This window comes from Oncorhynchus gorbuscha, linkage group LG10, assembly GCF_021184085.1.
Source record: "Oncorhynchus gorbuscha isolate QuinsamMale2020 ecotype Even-year linkage group LG10, OgorEven_v1.0, whole genome shotgun sequence".
Taxonomy (NCBI): Eukaryota; Metazoa; Chordata; class Actinopteri; order Salmoniformes; family Salmonidae; genus Oncorhynchus; species Oncorhynchus gorbuscha.
In genome coordinates this window covers 53,633,733-53,655,027 of record NC_060182.1, presented here as the reverse complement: position 1 = coordinate 53,655,027, position 21,295 = coordinate 53,633,733, and the positions used below count along the sequence as shown (strand labels likewise).

The 21,295-nt window shown below is 42.5% G+C and overlaps 1 protein-coding gene across 2 annotated transcripts in view; it reads right to left on the bottom strand.

Moving 5' to 3' along the window:
* LOC124046243 (CAP-Gly domain-containing linker protein 4-like) overlaps positions 1–21,295 on the bottom strand; it is a 109,870-nt gene that overhangs the window by 54,203 nt on the left and 34,372 nt on the right. For both annotated transcript variants that reach the window (XM_046366395.1, XM_046366396.1), the window contains exons 7-11: positions 18,394–18,636; positions 17,461–17,596; positions 17,031–17,162; positions 1,288–1,470; positions 738–872 (exon numbers count right to left, since the gene is read on the bottom strand). In XM_046366395.1, coding sequence (XP_046222351.1) covers positions 738–872; positions 1,288–1,470; positions 17,031–17,162; positions 17,461–17,596; positions 18,394–18,636 — 829 coding nt within the window. The remainder of the gene's footprint in view (positions 1–737; positions 873–1,287; positions 1,471–17,030; positions 17,163–17,460; positions 17,597–18,393; positions 18,637–21,295) is intronic.

The following is a 21,295-nucleotide window of genomic DNA, read 5'->3' as shown; positions in this document are numbered from 1 at the left end:
GATATGACTTAAAGATTACTGTACACCAGCAGAACCCATCCAACTTGAAGGAGCTGGAGTAGTTTTGCCTTGAAGAATGGGCAACAATCCCAGTGGCTATATGTGCCAAGCTTATATAGACATACCCCAAGAGACTTGCAGCTGTAATTGCTACAAAAGGTGTCTCTACAAAGTATTTACTTCGAGGGGGGGGGGGGGTGAATAGTTATGCACGCTCAAGTTTTCATTTTTTTTTTGTATCTGTTCTTGTTAATTTCACAATAAAAAAATATTTGGATCTTCAAGTGTTAGAAATGTTGTGTATATCAAATAATTTTATTATTAAAATTCCAGGTTGTAAAGCAACAAAATAGGAAAAATGTCAAGGGGGTGAATACTTTTGCAAGCCACTGTATACCTCCACGGGTATGCCATCCAGCCCTGGAGTTTTGCCAGACTTAAAGGCTGTAATTGCATCAAGAAGTTCCTCCTCTGAAATTTGACCTTCACATGAGTCGTAGTGGATATGGAGGAGACTGAAATGACAACATGCTTAAAATACTTAACTTCCTCTTTCAAAATATTGTTTGGTGAATCATGGGTGACTCCGTCATTTCATACACTTTCCGTATTGACTGAATTGAAACATAATTGACCGCAACCCTGTTAGTATGGTAGTTATTATGCCAGTTCTCATGGTTACCAGTGGATGTAGCATGATGTGTGTAGTGGGTTTGGGGTATAGACAGTGATCTGACCTGGGGCAAAGTTGGTCTTGCCGTAGAAGCGGATCACCCCTGTTCTTTGGCCCACCACCAACACCCTCTCCCCTAGGTGCACCTCAGGCCCGTCAAACACAGAGCTACTGGCCGAGGGAGTCCGGCTCCGGGGTACTGGAACATGGGAGGGGGAGGGAGAATATTAATGATTTTACCAACACCGTAAGCAGCTGTAACATCAGGGAAGCCATTAAAATAATCACCATCATGTTCACTAATGCCACCATCATAATTATGACTTATTATTCAAGCACCTTCCTGGACATAATAATAATAGTCATTTCAGCTCTCAACATTACCATGGCCTCAAGGTCAATACTAAAGTAATTATCGGCTATACTGCGCAAGACCTCACTAATCGATGTGACTCTCAATTGTCAATGTAACTAACTAATAATCGGATTAGAGAGCGAAATGAAGGCTCCTCTACGACTTTAAACTGGTTCCACCATATAAGGTATATGGATATCACTCAAAGCAACGTAGGTGGATTTCATTGGTTTGAAATTATGACACGAGAGTGCAGTACCAATGAGGCTTGGGCTGGGATTAGACCGGGTCGGAGGGGGCATGGTTTTGGAGCTGGGCTGAAGCCGTTCCCGCCGCTGCCTTGCGGGAGGCCGTTGTCGTGGAAACGGCCGAGGTTGCACGGTCAGGCCATGTCTGGAGTCCAGGGAGGATGAAGAGGAAGAGAGGGAACGAGAGAGAGCACCTGGGGGAGGAAAATAAGGAGTGGACAGTTAGCAAAGAGGTAAAAGTTAATAATTCACCATAAGCAAAATAATATAAATGGGAAAAACAAGATATGCGATCAGAAGACAATGTTTAGATGAATGTGGTAAGGCCTTGAGGAAAACTACCAGAAATCAGTCACTGCACACCACTTTGATCAAGCAGTGCATCAAGCTTCCAAACGAAGCTTGCAAGACACGTACAGAGGAAGTGCTCTTTCTCTACACCCTAAATCACACAGCATGGTGTGTGCATACAATCTTAATACCAAACCATCCATTTCAATCATGTCTGCCATGAGATCTATATCATTCCCTGGATCCCATGAAGCACGCAATTCAGAGCCTGCTTAAATGGATCGACATTGTATCAATTTTATCATTGTCCCTAAACCGGTACGGTTGTGGCTCAATATGCGATAATGTGATTAGAATGATATTGTAAACAACAGCCCACTTTCCGGAACATAGACATGTTTTATATGGGCGGAAACATTATATTGATATTAATCTAACTGCACTGTCCAATTTACAGTATCTATTACAGCGAAAAAAAATACCATACTATTGTTTGAGGATTGTGCACAACAATAAAACATTTTATCACAGCAACTGGTTTGATACATTCACCTCTGAAGGTAAATAATGTACTTACATTCAGTAATCTTGCTCTGATTTGTCATCCTGAGGGTCCCAGAGATAAAATTAAACATAGTTTTCAAAAAAGAAAGGAGGACCAAGGTACTCTTCATATAATTAATTAAAACGCCTTTATTTGTATGACATGTTCAACGGAAACAAAGGTTTAAAAACTTCTTATGTATCAAAATCCCGTTAGCGGGATCGTTTTGACAACAACCCGGCGAAATGGCAGAGCACCAAATTCAAATAAAATTATGATAAATATTTAACTTTCATACAATCACAAGTGCAATACAGCAAAATAAAGCTTAACTTCTTGGTAATCCAGCCACCGTGTCAGATTTCAAAAAGGCTTTATGGCGAAAGCAAACCATGCTATTATCTGAGGACAGCACCCCAACAAACAAACACATGACAATCATATTTCAACCCGCCAGGCGCAACACAAAACTCAGAAATAACGATATAATTCATGCCTTACCTTTGAAGATCTTCTTCTGTTGGCACTCCAACATGTCCCATAAACATCACAAATGGTCCTTTCGTTCGATTAATTCAGTCGTTATATCCCCAAAATGTCAATTTATTTGGCGCGTTTGATTCAGAAAGAACACTGGTTCCAACTCGCCCAACATGACTACAAATTATCTAATAAATTATCTGTAATCTTGGTCCAAACATTTCAAACAACTTTCCTAATCCAACTTTAGGTATTTTAAAAAGTAGATAACAGATCAAATTTAAGACGGGATAAACTGTGTTCAATAGTGGATAAAATCAAAGTGGAGCGAGCTTCAGGTCGCGCGCCCTGAACAAAAGAGTCCAGTTGGCTCGACTTCCAGAAAGGAAAGGGCTACTTCTTCATTACTCAAAGGAAAAACATCAACCCATTTCTAAAGACTGTTGACATCTGGTGGAAGCCATAGGAACTGCAAGCATATTTCTATTAAAACGGGCTTGCCATTGAAAACAGATTGACCTCAAAAATGTTTTCCCTGGATGTATTGTGCTCAGGGTTTTTCCTGCCAAATCAGTTCTGTTATACTCACAAACATTATTCAAACAGTTTTAGAAACTTCACAGTGTTTTCTATCCAAATCTAATAATATGCATATCTATCCAAATCTAATAATATGCATATCCTAGCTTCTGGGCCTGTGTAGCAGGCAGTTTATTTGGGCACGCATTTCATCCGGATGTGAAAATACTGCCCACTATCCCAGAGAGATTTAAAAATCAGACGCATTTCAACTGTATGACCATCAGGGAGTACAAAGAAATGTTAATACAATGTCCCCTTTTGAACAGATTTGTCTAATCAGACCCAATTTGAAGAAGGAGTGGTTACAAAATAGATTGGACAACAACTAGTTAGCAAAACTATACACATTAAAATGTGAAATACTGTAGATATGTTATCAAAAAAATTCAGCTACAAGCATCAAAACGCCTAGAAAGGTAGTTCTAACCTTACATATGACTGGGCAAAGTGCCAAGAATAGGATAGCCATCTATTCCATAGTACACTAGAACACAGCAAACATGGACAACAACAGTCTAAACATAGCTGAGGGCAATGGAGCAAAATGTCCACTAGATGACAGGAAATGGATCTATCACGACTCCACAGGAAAGGTGAGAAATCCATATCGTCATTTAAACCAGGGTACTTAGTGGCCTGTAGTTTGTAAATCCAAAAACCCTCCCATTGATTTAGCTGTTTAAGAAGGTCCTCTTTTCTAATTGAGGCCGGAACATGATCAATACCCATAGCTTGTAGGGAGGCAGGGTTGCCATGGTGTAAGGAATTGTAGTGCCTTGCCATGGGGTAGTCTTTATTGGCTACCCTGATGACGTACTTGTGTTCCGCTAAGCGGTCTTAAGGCGGTCTTTGTCAGTCCAATGTAGAACACCTTGCACTGTGTACATTCCAATCTGTAGATGACATCAGTGGTTTTGCAGTTAATTAAATGCTTGATATTTTAGAAGCTGATATTTTAGAAGCTGTGTCAACAAAATACTTTTTCTGTGAAATATTTCTGCAATGGTTGCATTTAAAAGAGACCCTGGGTTTGTGATCTAGCGAAGTTTTTTGAGAGTCACCAGGAAGATAGCTGTGGACTAATTTGTCATTTAGGGTAGGACATCTCTTAAAGCTTATTGCTCTGGGAAGACTTGGCGTAGTCGTGTATCGCTTTGGATGATTCTCCAATTATTTTTAATGATCTCTGCTTCAGTGCTGTATTTTGTAACAAAGTACACCCTCTCTGATGTATCACCAGGCACTCCCCTACGCAACAAGTTCTCTCTGTCAAGTCGTCCCGCCCATATAGCTGTATATTTCAGGGCACGATTCAAGAAGTGATTCTCCAATTCAGCAGGTTTGACACTGTAGTCTGTTTCCAGATCGCAAATTCTGAGGACTCTTTGGAATTGGCCATATGGAATGTTCTCTTTTAGCCTTTTGGGGTGAAAGCTGTCTACCCTCAGAATTATATTCCCATCTGTAGGCTTCCTAAATATTGATGTGTGCAAACAACCTTTGACATGTTTGTCAAAGTCCAAAAAATGTATGTTATCCTTGCTGTACTCCATAGTTAATTTGATGTTAGGGTTAATGCTGTTATTGGTGGAAGTAAATAAGTTAATCTTCTGAGCCGGACCAGAACAGGCAAACATCATCAATGTCCCAAACATATAATCCGGTCAAAGAACTGGTTATTAGAAGTATCCAAAATGAAGTAATTTTCACATTTACCCAAGTACAAACCAGCGTAGGAAGGGCTGAAGCATGCTCCCATGGCACATCCTTTGACTTGTTTAAAAATACAGTCCTGAAAGACAAGGATATTAAGTCCATTCAGTCAGTGAGACAATGAATTATGCAGGAGGCATCTGGGTCTCAGACCGGGTACTCAAGAAATGGTGCATACCTACCAATCCTTGTTCATGTTCAAATGGTATAGAGACTCCACATCCATGTTGACTAAAAAGGAAGCTGTACCCATATTGTTCAGTTCCTTAATTTTATTCATTTGTACACATTTGTCGTATCTTGAAGATAGGCTGGGGGTGATGGCAGAAAAGGCTTAAAGTAATCAATGTACTTAGAGATGGGTTCTGTCAGACTTTCATTACCACAAAAAAAACATTTTTTTAAATTAAAAAAACTAATGACTGGTCTGCTTGGGGGGTTTTTCAAGATTATTGTGGACTTTTGGAAGAAGATAAAAAGAAGCCACACGCGGACTGCCATTGAAAATACATTTGAACTCATTGTCTGAAATTTAGCCATTCTCCTTAGCTTCTGTGAGGATCCCTTTCAATTCAGTTTTTAGGTCCTTTGTAGGGTATGAGGGTAAGAGATTGGTAGAATTCATCATTGTCTAATTGACGGTAGGCTTCTGTCACATATTTGTCTTTACCACACTATTGTAACACCATCTTTGTCTGCTTTTTTTAACCACAAACCGTCCATTTTTGTACAATGATTGAACTGCATTCCTCTATGTCTTAGAAAGATTACGTTGTGTTTGGTTAGAGTCAATTTTACCTTTAAACAGATTCTCCACATCAAAATGCAGTTTCTTGGCAAGTGTATTTAGTGTGGCATTCTGGACGAGGGGACAAAATCTGGACTTGGACTTAAAAGGTGTTTTTGAGGGCACAGAAACTACCTGACCTGAGACACTGGTGTCTGTAGTTGGATAGATGTTTTGCAAAATAGGTCAATCTTTGAATTTAATGAATTAGTTGAGTATGTGTGTGCAAAAGACAGTCCTTTAGACAAGACCGTTAACACAATCATCAGAAAGGGGTTTTCCAGAAATGTTGATCACAGGCTTGTTCTGGTCCTGCTCCGTGTGGTTGGATTGTCTTGGTTTCTTCCTCCCCCCTCCGTGTTAGCCGCTTCCGCGTCCTCTCCCTCTCTCGTTGAGGAACCTGTGTGGCTCCTCTTCATGGTCTAAAAAATCTTGGGAGGAGCTGGCCTCTGAGTGTCTGGGGTGATGCTCATCGTCACCTCTTGGAAGGTTGAAAGAAACAGATCAAGTCTTCCTCTGTGGATGCGATTCTGAATTCTTGTGGGTTGGTTTTCTCCAGGCAAAGACCTTGCCATGCAATAGTCTACTTTCAAGATTGTATCACATTGTGCTTTGTTAGAATTGTCACTGTTATGTGATTTTCCGTTTTTACTAATTCAATTTCTGTTTGGAGTAACTTGTCTGTCCTTTTTAAATGTTTATATTAGAAGTAGCATTAGGTCAAAAGAACACCTGTTGAGAATAAGCCTCCCATTTATCTCTAAATTCAGTTTTACCTTGTGCTCCATTAGCTGGAAACTTCATAATACGGAGTCCTCTGTGGATTAGGCCTTTCCTCCAATAGTCAGACAAGGTAATAGAATTGAGGTCAAGTTTGGTGTCTTTCTCCATAAGCTGTTGCAAGTCTCCGTAAGCCTTGTTTAACCTCTTTGGGCTGAAATACCGTTAACGGGATGATATAACAACAGCCAGTGAAAGTGCAGGGTGCCATTTTCAAAACATCAGAAATCTCAATTAACATACATTGGGGCAAAAAAGTATTTAGTCAGCCACCAATTGTGCAAGTTCTCCCACTTAAAAATATGAGAGGCCTGTAATTTTGACAAAATGAGAAAAAAAATCCAGAAAATCACATTGCAGGATTTTTTATGAATTTATTTGCAAATTATGGTGGAAAATAAGTATTTGATCACCTACAAACAAGCAAGATTTCTGGCTCTCACAGACCTGTAACTTCTTCTTTAAGAGGCTCCTCTGTCCTCCACTCGTTACCTGTATTAATGGCACCTGTTTGAACTTGTTATCAGTATAAAAGACACCTGTCCACAACCTCAAACAGTCACACTCCAAACTCCACTATGGCCAAGACCAAAGAGCTGTCAAAGGACACCAGAAACGAAATTGTAGACCTGCACCTGGCTGGGAAGACTGAATCTGCAATAGGTAAGCAGGTTGGTTTGAAATCAACTGTGGGAGCAATTATTAGGAAAAGGAAGACATACAAGACCACTGATAATCTCCCTCGATCTGGGGCTTCACGCAAGATCTCACCCCATGGGGTCAAAATGATCACAAGAACGGTGAGCAAAAATCCCAGGACCTAGTGAATGACCTGCAGAGAGCTGGGACCAAAGTAACAAAGCCTACCATCAGTAACACACTACGCCGCCAGGGACTCAAATCCTGCAGTGCCAGACGTGTCCCCCTGCTTAAGCCAGTACATGTCCAGGCCCGTCTGAAGTTTGCTAGAGAACATTTGGATGATCCAGAAGAAGATTGGGAGAATGTCATATGTTCAGATGAAACACTCTGGGAAGATCCAGAGTTACCTCTGCAGCAGAGGATATGTTCATTAGAGTTACCCGCCTCAGAAATTGCAGCCCAAATAAATGCTTCAGAGTTCAAGTAACACACACATCTTAACATCAACGGTTCAAATGAGACAGGCCATCGAATTTCTGCAAAGACACCACCACTAAAGGCCACCAATAAGAAGAAGAGATCTGCTTGAGACGCAGAGCAGGTGAACGGATTATCTCAGCATATGTGGTTCCCACAATGAAGCATGGAGGTGGTGTTATAGTGCTTTGCTGGTGACACTGGCAGTGATTTATTTACAATTCAAGGCACACTTAACCAGCAAGGCTACCACAACATTCTGCAGCGATACGCCATCCCATCTGGTTTGCATTTAGTGGAATATAATTTGTTTTGCAACAGGACAATGACCCAAAACACACCTCCAGGCTGTGTAAGGGCAATTTGACCAAGAAGGAGTTGTGATGGAGTGTTGCATCAAATGACCTGGCCTCCATAATCACCTGACTTCAACCCAATTGAGATGGTTTGGGATTAGTTGGAACGCAGAGTGAAGGAAAAGCAGCCAATGTGGAAACATTCCAGGTGAAGCTGGCTGAGAGAATGCCAAGAATGAATGTGCAAAGCTGTCACCAAGGCAAAGGGTGGCTACTTTGAATAATCTAAACTCTACAATATATTAAAAATATAGTTTTTTAAAACTTTTTTGGTTAACATATGATTCCAAATGTGTTATTTCATAGTTTTGACAATTATTCTACAATGTAGAAAATAGACAATAGTAAAAATAAAGAAAAACTGGTAGTGTATGATAAGCCTTTGGAACCCATTCTGGGTAGAATTCATACTTCCCAAACACAGTGCAAGACAGGCCATTCCAATTTGACTATAGTACCTGTCTTGGCCTCAGGGGTGTCATCTGTGCCCTGTTCAGGAACTGGGCAGCTTTTTGGTTTATCAGGTGATTTTGAGGTGGATGGAGAACCTTTTCCCCACACATAGACAAATAAATAAAGGGACAAAATCTGACAGAGAAAATGAGAACATGAGAATTTGACAGGGACAAGAGTGCGAAAAGGATACAAAACAAGAAAAATGAGAAGGAAAAGTTGACGGGGACAGGATAGTGAAACGGAGACAAAAATAAGAAAAACATAGGAAAAGCGGGAAGGTTGCCAACAAGATGAGGAGAAAGAAAGAGTGAAAGTCACAGAAATATAAGCAAAAGAGAGAGAAAGAGAGTTGGTGATGCAAATGTAACAAAAGACAGCGTGACATTGCAGTGAAGGGGACTATAGAGAGCGTGGGAGAACAAAAATAGATATTGAAAAGCAGCACTGGTCACCAAGGCCCTCAGAGAGATTCCAACATCGTGCGAATGAGAGGTCACTCCCACGCAAGAGCCCCAATCAAAACCGGACCCGACTGACTCCAAGGACAGTGGAAGCGGCCATTCATTGTTATCCAATACAAGGAAATGATTTCACCACAATGGTCCTCTTCTCATAGTTCAGCCTTTATGTGTATGATGCTAAATGGTTGAATAGTGAAGCTGAGTGGTTGACTAATGTCTGAATAGATACTCATTACAAGAAAGTCCAGAGTCTTTCAACGTGATGCTAGTCTTTCTTTTTAATCCAAAGTGAAGGGGGAGAAAACTGCAGGTAAACTACAAATATTTAACAGGTACCTTGTAGGGATGAACATGAATAACCGAGTACTTAAAATTACTTCAAAGCTTGATATTTAACCAGAGCTTTAAAAAAAAAAAAAACATTTTAAAGGTCACATGCGCCGAATACAACAGGTGTAGTAGACCTTACCGTGAAATGCTAACTTGTAAGCCCTTAAAAAGCAACGCAGTTCAAGAAATAGAGTTCAGAAAATATTTACTAAATAAACTAAGGTGAAAACAATATAGTCAATGTGTGGGGGTACAGATTAGTCTAAGTAATTTCTACATTTACATTTACATTTAAGTCATTTAGCAGACGCTCTTATCCAGAGCGACTTACAAATTGGTGCATTCACCTTATGACATCCAGTGGAACAGCCACTTTACAATAGTGCATCTACATATTTTAAGGGGGGTGAGAAGGATTACTTTATCCTATCCTAGGTATTCCTTAAAGAGGTGGGGTTTCAGGTGTCTCCGGAAGGTGGTGATTGACTCCGCTGTCCTGGCGTCGTGAGGGAGTTTGTTCCACCATTCTAAAGTGACTATGCATAGATTTTAAAAAAGCAAGTAGCAGCAGTGTAAAAATAAAATTTTCCCAATATTTTGGGCCTTTCTCTGACATCGTCTAGTATACACACAGTTGAAGTCGGAAGTGTACATACACTTAGGTTGGAGTCATTAAAACTCATTTTTCAAACACTCCACAAATTTTTGTTAACAAACTATAGTTTTAGCAAGTCGGTTACGACATCTGCTTTGTGCATGACACAAGTCATTGTACCAAAAATTGTTTACAGACATATTATTTCACTTATAATTTGCGGTATCACAATTCCAGTGGGTCAAAGGTTTACATACACTAAGTTGACAGTGCCTATAAACAGCTTGGAAAATTCCAGGAAATGATGTCATGGCTTTAGAAGCTTCTCATAGGCTAATTGACATCATTTGAGTCATTTGGAGGTGTACTTGTGGATGTATTTCAAGGCCTTCCTTCAAACTCAGTGCCTCTTTGCTTGACATCATGGGAAAATCAAAAGAAAACCAGCCAAGACCTCTGAATTTTTTTTGTAGGCCTCCACAAGTCTAGCTCATCCTTGGGCGTAATTTCTAAATGCCTGAAGGTACCACGTTCATCTGTACAAATAATAGTACGCAAGTATAAACACTATGGGACCATGCAGCCGTCATACCGCTCAGGAAGGAGACGAGTTCGGTCTCCTAGAGATGAACATACTTTGGTGCGAGAAGTGCAATCCCAGAACAGCAGCAAAGAACCTTGTGAAGATGCTGGAGGAAACAGGTACAAAAGTATCTATATCCACAGTAAAACGAGACCTATATCGACATAACCTGAAAGGCATTTTGTGGCAAAATGGCGTAAGGACAACAAAGTCAAGGTGTTGGAGTGGCCATCACAAAGCCCTGACCACAATCCTATAGAGAATTTGTGGGCAGAACTGAAAAAGTGTGTGCGAGCAAGGAGGCCTACAAACCTGACTCAGTTACACCAGCTCTGTCAGGAGGAATAGGCCAAAATTCAACTTATTGTGGGAAGCTTGTGGAAGGATACCCAAAACATTTTTATACAAGTTAGACAATTTAAAGGCAATGCTACCAAATACTAATTGAATGTATGTAAACTTCTGACCTACTGGGAATGTGATGAAAGAAATAAAAGCTGAAATAAATCATTCTCTCTACTATTATTCTGACATTTCACATTCTTAAAATAAAGTGGTGATCCTATCTGATCTAATACAGTTTTTTTTACTAGGATTAAATGTCAGAAATTGTGAAATTGTCACGGTCGTTGTATGGAAGGTGCAGCGTTGTAAGCGTACATTCTTAATTTATTAAAGAAGTGCAACACTGAACTAACGTGAAGCTAATACGGACAGTGCAGACAGGCAACTAAACATAGAATAAGAACCCACAAATACTCTATGGTAGATGGCTACCTAAATACGGTCCCCAATCAGAGACAACGATAAACAGCTGCCTCTGATTGGGAATCAATTCAGGCCACCATAGACATACATATCCCTAGACTTACAAAACCCTTAGATATATAAAAAACCCTAGACAAGAAACTAACATACCCACCCTAGTCACACCCTGACCTAACCAAAATAATAAAGAAAACAGAGATAACTAAGGTCAGGGCGTGACAGTAATACTGAGTTTAAATGTATTTGGCTCAGGTGTACGTAATCCTCCAACTTCAACTGTAGGTCCTGGATGTCAGTTAGCTTTGCCCCAGTGAGGTACTGGCCGTATGCACTACCTTCTGTAGCACCTTAAGGTCAGATGCCAAGCATTTGCCATACCAGGTGTTTATGCAACCGGTCAGGATGCTCTCGGTGGTGCAGCTGTAGAACTTTTTGAGGATCTGGAGACCCATGCCAAATCTTGTCTCCTGAGGGGGAATAGGTGTTGTCGTGCCCTCTTCACAACTATCTTGTGTTTGGACCATGATAGTTAGTTGGTGATGTGAACAAGAAGGAACTTGAAACTATCGACCAGCTCCACTTCAGCCCAATTGATACCCTCCTTTTCCTATAGTTCACGATCAGCTCCTTTGTCTTACACACATTGAGGGAGAAGTTAATTTCCTGGCGCCACACTGCCAGGCCTCTAACCTCCTCCCTATACAGTGCCTTGCAAAAGTATTGACCCACTTTGGTGTTTTCCTATTTTGTTGCATTTACAACCTGTATTATTATATGGATTTCATGTAATATACGTGAAAACTACTTATTTCAAAAAATTACAAAACGGAAAAGTGGTGCATATATATTCACCCCCTTTGCTATGAAGCCCCTAATTAAGATCTGGTGCAACCAATTACCTTCAGAAGTCACGTAATTAGTTAAATAACGTCCACCTGTGTGCAATCCAAGTGTCACATGATCTGAGTATATATAAACCAGTTCCAAAAGGCCCCAGAGTCTGCAAAACCACTAAGCAAGGGGCACCACCATGCAAGAGGCACCATGATGACCAAGGAGCTCTCCAAACAGGTCAGGGACAAAGTTGTGGAGAAGTACAGATCAGGGTTGGGTTGTAAAAAAATATCAGAAACTTTGAATATCCCACGGAGCACATTAAATCCAATATTTAAAAAATGGAAAGAATATGGCACGACAACAAACCTGCCAAGATAGGGCCGCCCACCAAAACTCATGGACCAGGCAATGAGGGCATTAATCAGAGGCAACAAAGACAACCAGCATGACAGTGGCAGCATAATGCTGTGGGGATGTTAATCAATCGCAGGGACTGGGAAACTGGTCAGAATTGAAGGAATGATGGATGGTGTTAAATACAGGGAAATTCTTGAGGGAAGCCTGTTAAAGTCTCCTAGATATTTGAGACTGGGACAGAGGTTCACCTTACAGCAGGACAATGACCCTAAGCATACTGCTAAAGCAACAATTGAGTGGTTTAAAGGGAAACATTTAGACCTCAATCCAATTGAGAATCTGTGGTATGACTTAAAGATTGCTGTACACCAGGGGAACCCATCCAACTTGAAGGAGCTGGAGCAGTTTATCCTTGAAGAATGGGCAAAAATCCCAGTGGCTAGATGTGCCAAGCTTATATAGACATACCCGAAGAGACTTGCAGCGGTAATTGCTGCAAAAGGTGGCGCTACAAAGTATTGACTTCAGGGGGGTGAATAGTTATGCACGCTCAAGTTCTGTTTTTTTGTTTTATTACTTGTTGCAAAAAATATTTTGCAACTTCAAAGTGGTAGGCATGTTGTGTAGATCAAATGATACAAACCACCCAAAAATCTGTTTTAAGTGCAGGTTGCAAGGAAACAAAATAGGAACAATGCCAAGGGGGTGAACACTTTCACAAGCCACTGTAGGCTGTCTCATCGTTGTCTGTGATCAGATGTACCACTTTTGTGTAATTATCAAACTTAATAATGGTGTTGGAGTCATGCTTGGCCATACAGTCTTGGTTGAACAAGGAGTACAGGAGGGGACTAAGCACACACCCCTGAGGGGCCACAGTTTTGAGGATCAGAGTGGCAGATGTGTTGTTGCCTACCCTTACCACCTTGGGGGTGGCCCGAAAGGAAGTCCAGAATCCAGTTGCAGAGGGAGGTGTTTAGTCCCAGGGTCCTTAGCTTAATGATGAGCTTTGAGGGCACTATGGTGTTGAACACTGAGCTGTAGTCAATGAATAGCATTCTCACATAGGTGTTCCTTTTGTCTAGGTGGGAAAGGGCAGTGTGGAGTGCAATAGAGACGGCATCATCTGTGGATCTGTTGGGGCGGTATGCAAATTGGAGTGTGGTCTAGGGTTTCTGGGATGATGGTGTTGATGTGAGCCATGACCAGCCTTTCAAAGCACTTCATGGATATAGACATGAGTGCTACAGGTCGGTCGTCATTTAGGCAGGTTACCTTAGTGTTCTTGGGCACAGGCACTATGGTGGTCTGCTTAAAACATGTTGGTATTACAGACTCAGACAGGAAGATGTTGAAAATGTCAGTGAAGACACTTGCTAGTTGCTCAGCGCATGCTCGCAGTACACATCCTGGTAATCCGTCTGGGCCTGCGGCCTTGTGAATGTTGACCTGTCTAAAGATCTTACTCACATCGGCTTACTCACATACCCACGTAAAACTGATTATCCTACCGATCCTTGACTTTGGCGATGTCATTTACAAAATAGCCTCTAACACTCTACTCAGCAAATTGGATGTAGTCTATCACAGTGCCATCCTTTTTATCACCAAAGTCCCATTTACAACCCACCACTGCGACCTGTATGCTCTCGTTGGCTGGCCCTCGATACATATTCATCGCCAAACCCACTGGCTACAGGTCATCTACAGGTCATCTATAAGTCTTTGCTAGGTAAAGCCTCGCCTTATCTCAGCTCACTGGTGACCATAGCAGTACCCACCCATAGCACGCGCTCCAGCAGGTATATTTCACTGGTTATCCCCAAAGCCAACTCCTACTTTGGCCCCCTTTCCTTCCAGTTCTCTGCTGCCAATGACTGGAACGAATTGCAAATATCACTGAAGCTGGAGTCATATCTCCCTCACTAACTTTAAGCACCAGCTGTCAGAGCAGCTTACCAATCATTGCACCTGTACACAGCCCATCTGTAAATAGCCCACCCAACTACCTCATCCCCATATTATTTATTTTTTGCTCCTTTCACCCCAGTATCTCTACTTGCACATTCATCTTCTGCACATCTATACTCCAGTGTTAATTGCTACATTGTTATTATTTCACCACTATGGCCTTTTTATTGCCTTACCTCCCTAATTTTACTACATTTGCACACACTGCATATAGATTTTTCTATTGTGTAATTGAATTTGATTTATCCCTTGTGTAACTCTGTGTTGTTTGTGTCTAACTGCTTTGCTTTATCTTGGCCAGGTAGCAGTTGTACCTGGTTAAATAAAGGTGAAATAAAAAATGAACAAGCCTACAGGCTATGGCACATAGACAGTAATATACAGTACTCATTCTGTTCTTCTGAAATAAATGTTCATCTTATCAAACCGTTTCTTTATACTTGCCTAAAATAAATAATGGATTTATTGTGATGGCCTACAGGGAGGAGGTGAGGGCCCTCGGAGTGTGGTGTCAGGAAAATAACCCCACACTCAACAAAACTAAGGAGATGATTGTGGACTTCAGGAAACAGCACAGGGAACACCCCCCTATCCACATTGATGGGACAGTAGTGGAGAGGGTAGTAAGTTTTAAGTTCCTCGGCGTACACATCACAGACAAACTGAATTGGTCCACCCACACAGACAGCATCGTGAAGAAGGCGCAGCAGCGCCTCTTCAACCTCAGGAGGCTGAAGAAATTTGTCTTGTCACCAAAAGTACTCACAAACTTCTACAGATGCACAATCGAGAGCATCCTGTCGGGCTGTATCACCGTCTGGTACGGCAACTGCTCCGCCCACAACCGTAAGGCTCTCCAGAGGGTAGTGAGGTCTGCACAACGCATCACCGGGGGCAAACTACCTGCCCTCCAGGACACCTACACCACCCGATGTCACAGGAAGGCCATAAAGATCATCAAGGACAACAACCACCCGAGCCACTGCCTGTTCACCCCGCTATCATCCAGAAGGCGAGGTCAGTACAGGTGCATCAAAGCTGGGACCGAGAGACTGAAAAACAGCTTCTATCTCAAGGCCATCAGACTGTTAAACAGCCACCACTAACATTGAGTGGCTGCTGCCAACACACTGACTCAACTCCAGCCACTTTAATAATGGGAATTGATGGGTAATGATGTAAAATATATCACTAGCCACTTTAAACAATGCTACCTAATATAATGTTTACATACCCTACATTATTAATCTCATATGTATATGTATATACTGTACTCTATATCATCTACTGCATCTTTATGTAATACATGTATCACTAGCCACTTTAACTATGCCACTTTGTTTACATACCCATCTCATATGTATATACTGCACTCAATACCATCTACTGTATCTTGCCTATGCCGCTCTGTACCATCACTCACTCATATCTTTATGTACATATTCTTATCCCCTTACACTTGTGTCTATAAGGTAGTAGTTTTGGAATTGTTAGCTAGATTACTTGTTGGTTATTACTGCATTGTCGGAACTAGAAGCACAAGCATTTCGCTACACTCGCATTAACATCTGCTAACCATGTGTATGTGACAAATACAATTTGATTTGATTTGATTTTGTGATGGTGCACAGTATATTCAATTTATCTATTAGACTTTTTTAAATGTAGATGTTCCAAAAGCTTGTATGCATGGAGGCCTGGAGATACTAAACGTGTGTATGTTAAATAATGGTCAATTATCGTGAGACTGGCAGACTGTTGCATGACAATAACCGTCTGACAAAATTTCATGACTGCCACAGACCTAGTCAAGATGGTTATTATCAACAACAACAAGCTAGCAGAGATGGTGAGAAGCAGTAGCACCAGAGGATGAGACCCCAAACCCAAAGCTTGCCATCTTTCCTCTGAAGAAGCCTCATCACCGTGGGCAGCTCTCCGTAAGCATGTGTTAAGCAGCAAAAAAGGCAGGCCACCACGACAAGACAATCCAATCAAGGCTTGGGAGAGAACTTGACTTTTGCCCTGGAGAGCTCCGACAGACAGATACACCTACTCATTCCCAGGTGAGGTGGCATTGCGCCTTTCCGTCGGGCATTTGCGGAAATCTGGTTAGCAGAGATAGGTCTCCTCCCTTTTCATGGGGTTTGTGACTTTTGTCATTGGCCCCTCTTCTAGCCACCCCCGAGCAGCAGGGAGGTGGAGAAGCTATGGTTTACATGACCATTACAGTCTGAATCATGGCTTTGTGTTATAGAGTACACCCCCCGCCCAGAGTGGATTAATTTCAGAGTTATGTCTCAGCCAGTGGAAGCATATTGAGGTGGAAGGGGGTTGAGACATTGCATCGAAAACTAATGTCATTGAGGTGGCGAGGTGTGTGTTTCTGTGATGTGTTGCCTCTAATAATGCATTAATGTGTATGGGTCCCCAGAAAACACATCCTGGAGGGGGTGTAATGAGATAAACGGTGAAGTGGAAATTGGCTCTCCTCCCTTTATGCCATTCTCCATCTTCTCCCACCTGTCCGACTCCGCTCCCTACCTCCCTAACTCAACCTCTCAGCCCTTCAGGCTCAGGAGTTTCTCTAAGCTTTCATAACAATGGGAGCTTTCCATCACAGGTAGGTCCATTTGTCTTTGTGGCCCGAGGGACTATAGGCCAAACTATCCTTTACCCTGTAGCCTATCCGTCCATCCACTGACATGGTACAAATATTTGAAGTCCCTGTCAGAGAAAGTTACCTGTGTTGATCTTGGAGGTGACGCGTGACAGGTTGATGCGCTGAGAGTGCCGTATGGGGGTGGCACTTCTCTGGGTGCTGGCTTTGCATCGCTCTGAGGGTTTGCTGATCTTGGACAGGGGTGCAAAGATCCCTGTCAGTGGGGAGAATGTGAGAAGAGATAGAGAAAAAGAGATTTCATTGCTTTTAGCAGAGAGCAAGAGGTCAAAATGGGCCAAACACCAGATTGGGACAGCCATTTGAGATGTTCACTCACAACTCACATGAGGAGAATAGCTCTTGCCATAGTGAGACGCCATTGAGCAACCAACTTGTTCGATAGGTCCTAATAGCTTCGGATGGAGGATATCGACTGAGTCTATGGTGATATGCAGCGATTGGATTGATTAATGCTTAGGGAGTACTGTCAGTCGGGGTTGTAGCGGACATACCGTGTTTGAGGCGGCAGGAAAAGTACTGAACTCCAGCGACGGATCCGTCATTCTTCCCCTCCGCTTGGTCGAGTTCCACGCCGGCCCAAAGACCGCCGGCGAACTCGGTGCTGCCACAGAACTGTAGAGTGCCCACCTGAATACACACACACAGATGCACACACACATTAAACAGCTATAGAGCCAACAAACAGGGCCCTACTCCAAAAGATAGTCAGTAAAAAAATTGGGTGGGGGGGAGGACTCTCTCAATATGGTTGTTTCATCCTCTATCTGTCCATCCTTGGGAGAGCACGGCTGCGTATTTAGGTAAGGGCGGGCCACCCTATCAAGAACCCGCGGCAACTCAAGCGTGTTTTGATGCGTCCAAAACTACAAACACGTAGAGGAGGATGGACAAAAATGAATTAAAAGAAAATAGAGATCAAAGTGCCTGGCTTGCCAGAGCGGCAGGGAGAAAATAGGGTTATGATTAGCCAATCTGTGTGAACTCAACGCCCGGCTTTCTCGCTCTCAGTGTGGCGCGGGAATTCATTAATAGCTTATTCTTTGAGGGGGCCCTGTCTGTCTGTACACGCGCGCACTCAGAATCTGTTTGGAGTGTGTGCGTGTAGGAGTGAGGGTGTCTTCAGGCAGGAACATCCCTTATCATACCTTTCTTTTCCTTCCCTTGTCTTAAGAAGTATAAAAACATACTTGACCGCCAAAGATGGTGTTGTCATATACATTTTCCTGGGGCTAGTGTCATGATCTTTCACAGAGTGCTATATTGTGAAGAGTTAGAATCAGTAATTGTCTTGGCAGATGAGCTGTTAATCATTCACTCAAATAAGCAGACGGCTCCTTTTTTCTCTACCAGTTATGGACAATCAACCAATGACCGTCTGTGGATTTGAGACCCTTCATTGATGGCTATGGCTTCTGGCCGCTTACCTTCTGACCGGCGATGACCACGCGGTCGCCCAGCTGGATGCCCATGATGATGAGCTGGAGCCGAGCCTTGTCGGAGAGGCCTGATGGATCTTGGGCAGGGAGGGTCAGGGGGGCACAGGGCCGGGGAAGGGCCTCCCTCAGCAGGCTGCGCAGCTCCTTGGCCAGGGCGGCGGCGTCCGCCATCTCCAAGAGCATGTCCAAGGGCTCGGATACCACGTCGGCCGGGCACTGGCCCCTCTCGTTCTGGGGGAAGAAAGATGGGGCAAGAAGAGGAAAATAAATGAGGGTACAGAGAGAGGGAGAAAGACAGGGAGAGAATAAAAATGAATAGAAGAGAGAGTCAACACTGAAGTAGACTAATTTATCCCCAGCTGATTTATAAAATAGCAGCTGTCTGTAGTAATAGAGCAAAAATGAGCCTCCAAAAAAGTTAACAACAATGTCACTTCATGAGACTGGTGGTTCTACTTAGGTCTGGAAAGCTCAAGTTTGGACGTGATTACCACCATTACCAACAAAAATACACCCGATCAGTGTTTCATGTGCAGTACATTGACGCGGGCACACACCCTGGGGGTTCAGTGAAATGGCTAAGCCTCAGAGATCCTCATAACTGTCAGAGAGACAGTCAGAGCACTGAGGTGTCAGAGGAGAGATGGCTTCAGAGGTGTAATAGACAAGGGAGGGCGTTTGAATTGGTGCTGCTGAAGTAATTGGGACCTCACTCACCAACCCCTCTGGAGGGGCGAGTGGTTCTTTATGAATTGTCAAAGGAGCTCTCTGCAAGAGCCTGCCTTTCACACTGTGCTAATGGACACGCTGCTGATTGACGTATATGTGTAATGTCTGTCGATATGATATGAATGTAAGTAATTTATCATGTTGTTGTACAAAAGCATACCCTTAGTACATTAAGGTCTTTGGAGATAGAAGAGTGTGTGTGTGTGTGTGTGTGTGCCTTCAGAAAGTATTCACACCCCTTGACCTTTTCAACATTTCGCTGCCAAAGGTGATTCTAACTCAGGGGGATGAATACTTAGTTATATTTTTTTCCTCTACTGACTGAGTATTATGTGTAGATTGTTGACAAATAAAGCTAATTAAATTCATTTTAATCCCACTTTGAAACAACAAAACGTGGAAAAAGTCAATGGGTGTGAATACTTTCCAAAGGCACTGTATGTGTGAGCTGGAATGTGTTTAAAGTCAGGCCATGGGTGTTAACGCAATGCTAGTTATGATGTGTTAAAAACAGCCCTTAAGGTGACCAGGAATGAATTTAAATGGCAGTGGCAATGGGTGTGTGGCATTGCCACTGCCATTCTTCCCACCTTTAATTCAGTTCCATACTTTCATTCCTAGGAAAACCTTGACCTTGCCAGTGCAGCTCTTCTGTCATGTTCTCTTTTACATTTCCAGCTGGGCACCTAGTTACCTACAGTAGCCACTTTTAACTGCAGACAGGTGTTAAGGAGGATCAACGGACCAATTAGCGTGTTGAGAAATTTTCCATTTAGTGCTCAGAGGAGACGCGGGGAAGATAAAGCTCACGTATAATCACAACCAAATACGGAACTTTGCAAAGTTAGCCTTCATTAAAGTTATGTTCATACCACCTGGAGGGTGGCTGCCTAACATGTCATGTCTGGTTACAAGATTAACAACCAAAACAAATAGTTTGTTTATCTCTTGGCATCCGTTTCCGACAGCAACAGTTGCCATGGGCGGCAGTCAGGGAGAAACGGTCAGCTTCTCTAATTGGGAGAAGGGATTCTTTGTGACATGGGCAGTAGTTTGCCGAGGGGTTGTAAGGGTAGGTGGCTTGCGGTGGAAGATAGCAGCAAGATAGCAGGTTGGGCAGGCAAATCAAACCACGTCTTGAACCTTTATTCAAATGTGAAAGAGGAGCTAGTAGGCAGCCAACAGAGCCAGGACATACATTTGGACAGGCTTTTTCTCGTAACGGTGAGTAGCTCGGCAAAGCAATTTCGGCCACTGACTGATATGGTTCCTGTGCTAGTGCTAACAACTGACCTGGACCAGTTTCAGTCGAAAGCTGGCTAGCTAATGCACCTTCAAACTCAGTGCCTCTTTGCTTGACATCATGGGAAATATCAAAAGAAATCAGCAAAAACCTCAGAAAAAAAATTATAGCCCTCCACAAGTCTGGATCATCCTTGGGAGCAATTTCCAAACACCTGAAGGTACCAAGTTCATCTGTACAAACAATAGTATGCAAGTTTAAACACCATGGGACCACGCAGCCGTCATACCGCTTAGGAAGGAGACGCGCTCTGTCTCCTAGAGATGAACGTACTTTGGTGCGAAACGTTTAAATCAATCCCAGAACAACAGCAAAGGACCTTGTGAAGATGCTGGAGGAAACCGGTACAAAAGGATCTACACTTTCAAATCTGCATCGCATCTCGACTGGCTGGTGATCTGTGCCAATGACCGAGCTAACAAACCCCTTGAAAAACAACCAACATAGAAATTAGAAACTGGTGGAAATAGCCAAAAGTCATTACACCAAAAAACAGAGCAGAGCAGATAGCAGTGCTACCACTTCTGTCTGACTCCAGACTATACATTATCCCCAGTAATAGAAGTTCAAACCACATCCTGTCCTATGTCTTTACCTGCTCCTGCTCCTTCACCTTAACCCTTTCCTTGTTGTCTGAATAAAAGTACAATGCATTCTCCTTCAAAAAATAGGCAAAATGTTCAACTTATATCAACAGCATGTTTCTTGACAGCTCATAGACTTAGTAACAGCTAGGTCAATTAGGAATAAAGAAAGGCAGCAATGTATTTTTGCCCTGCTTCCCTTTCATGCTTACGTATTAAGCTGGCGATTAATGTTTATGCCCTCTAGCACTGTCATAGTCTTGGATCTTTGTAC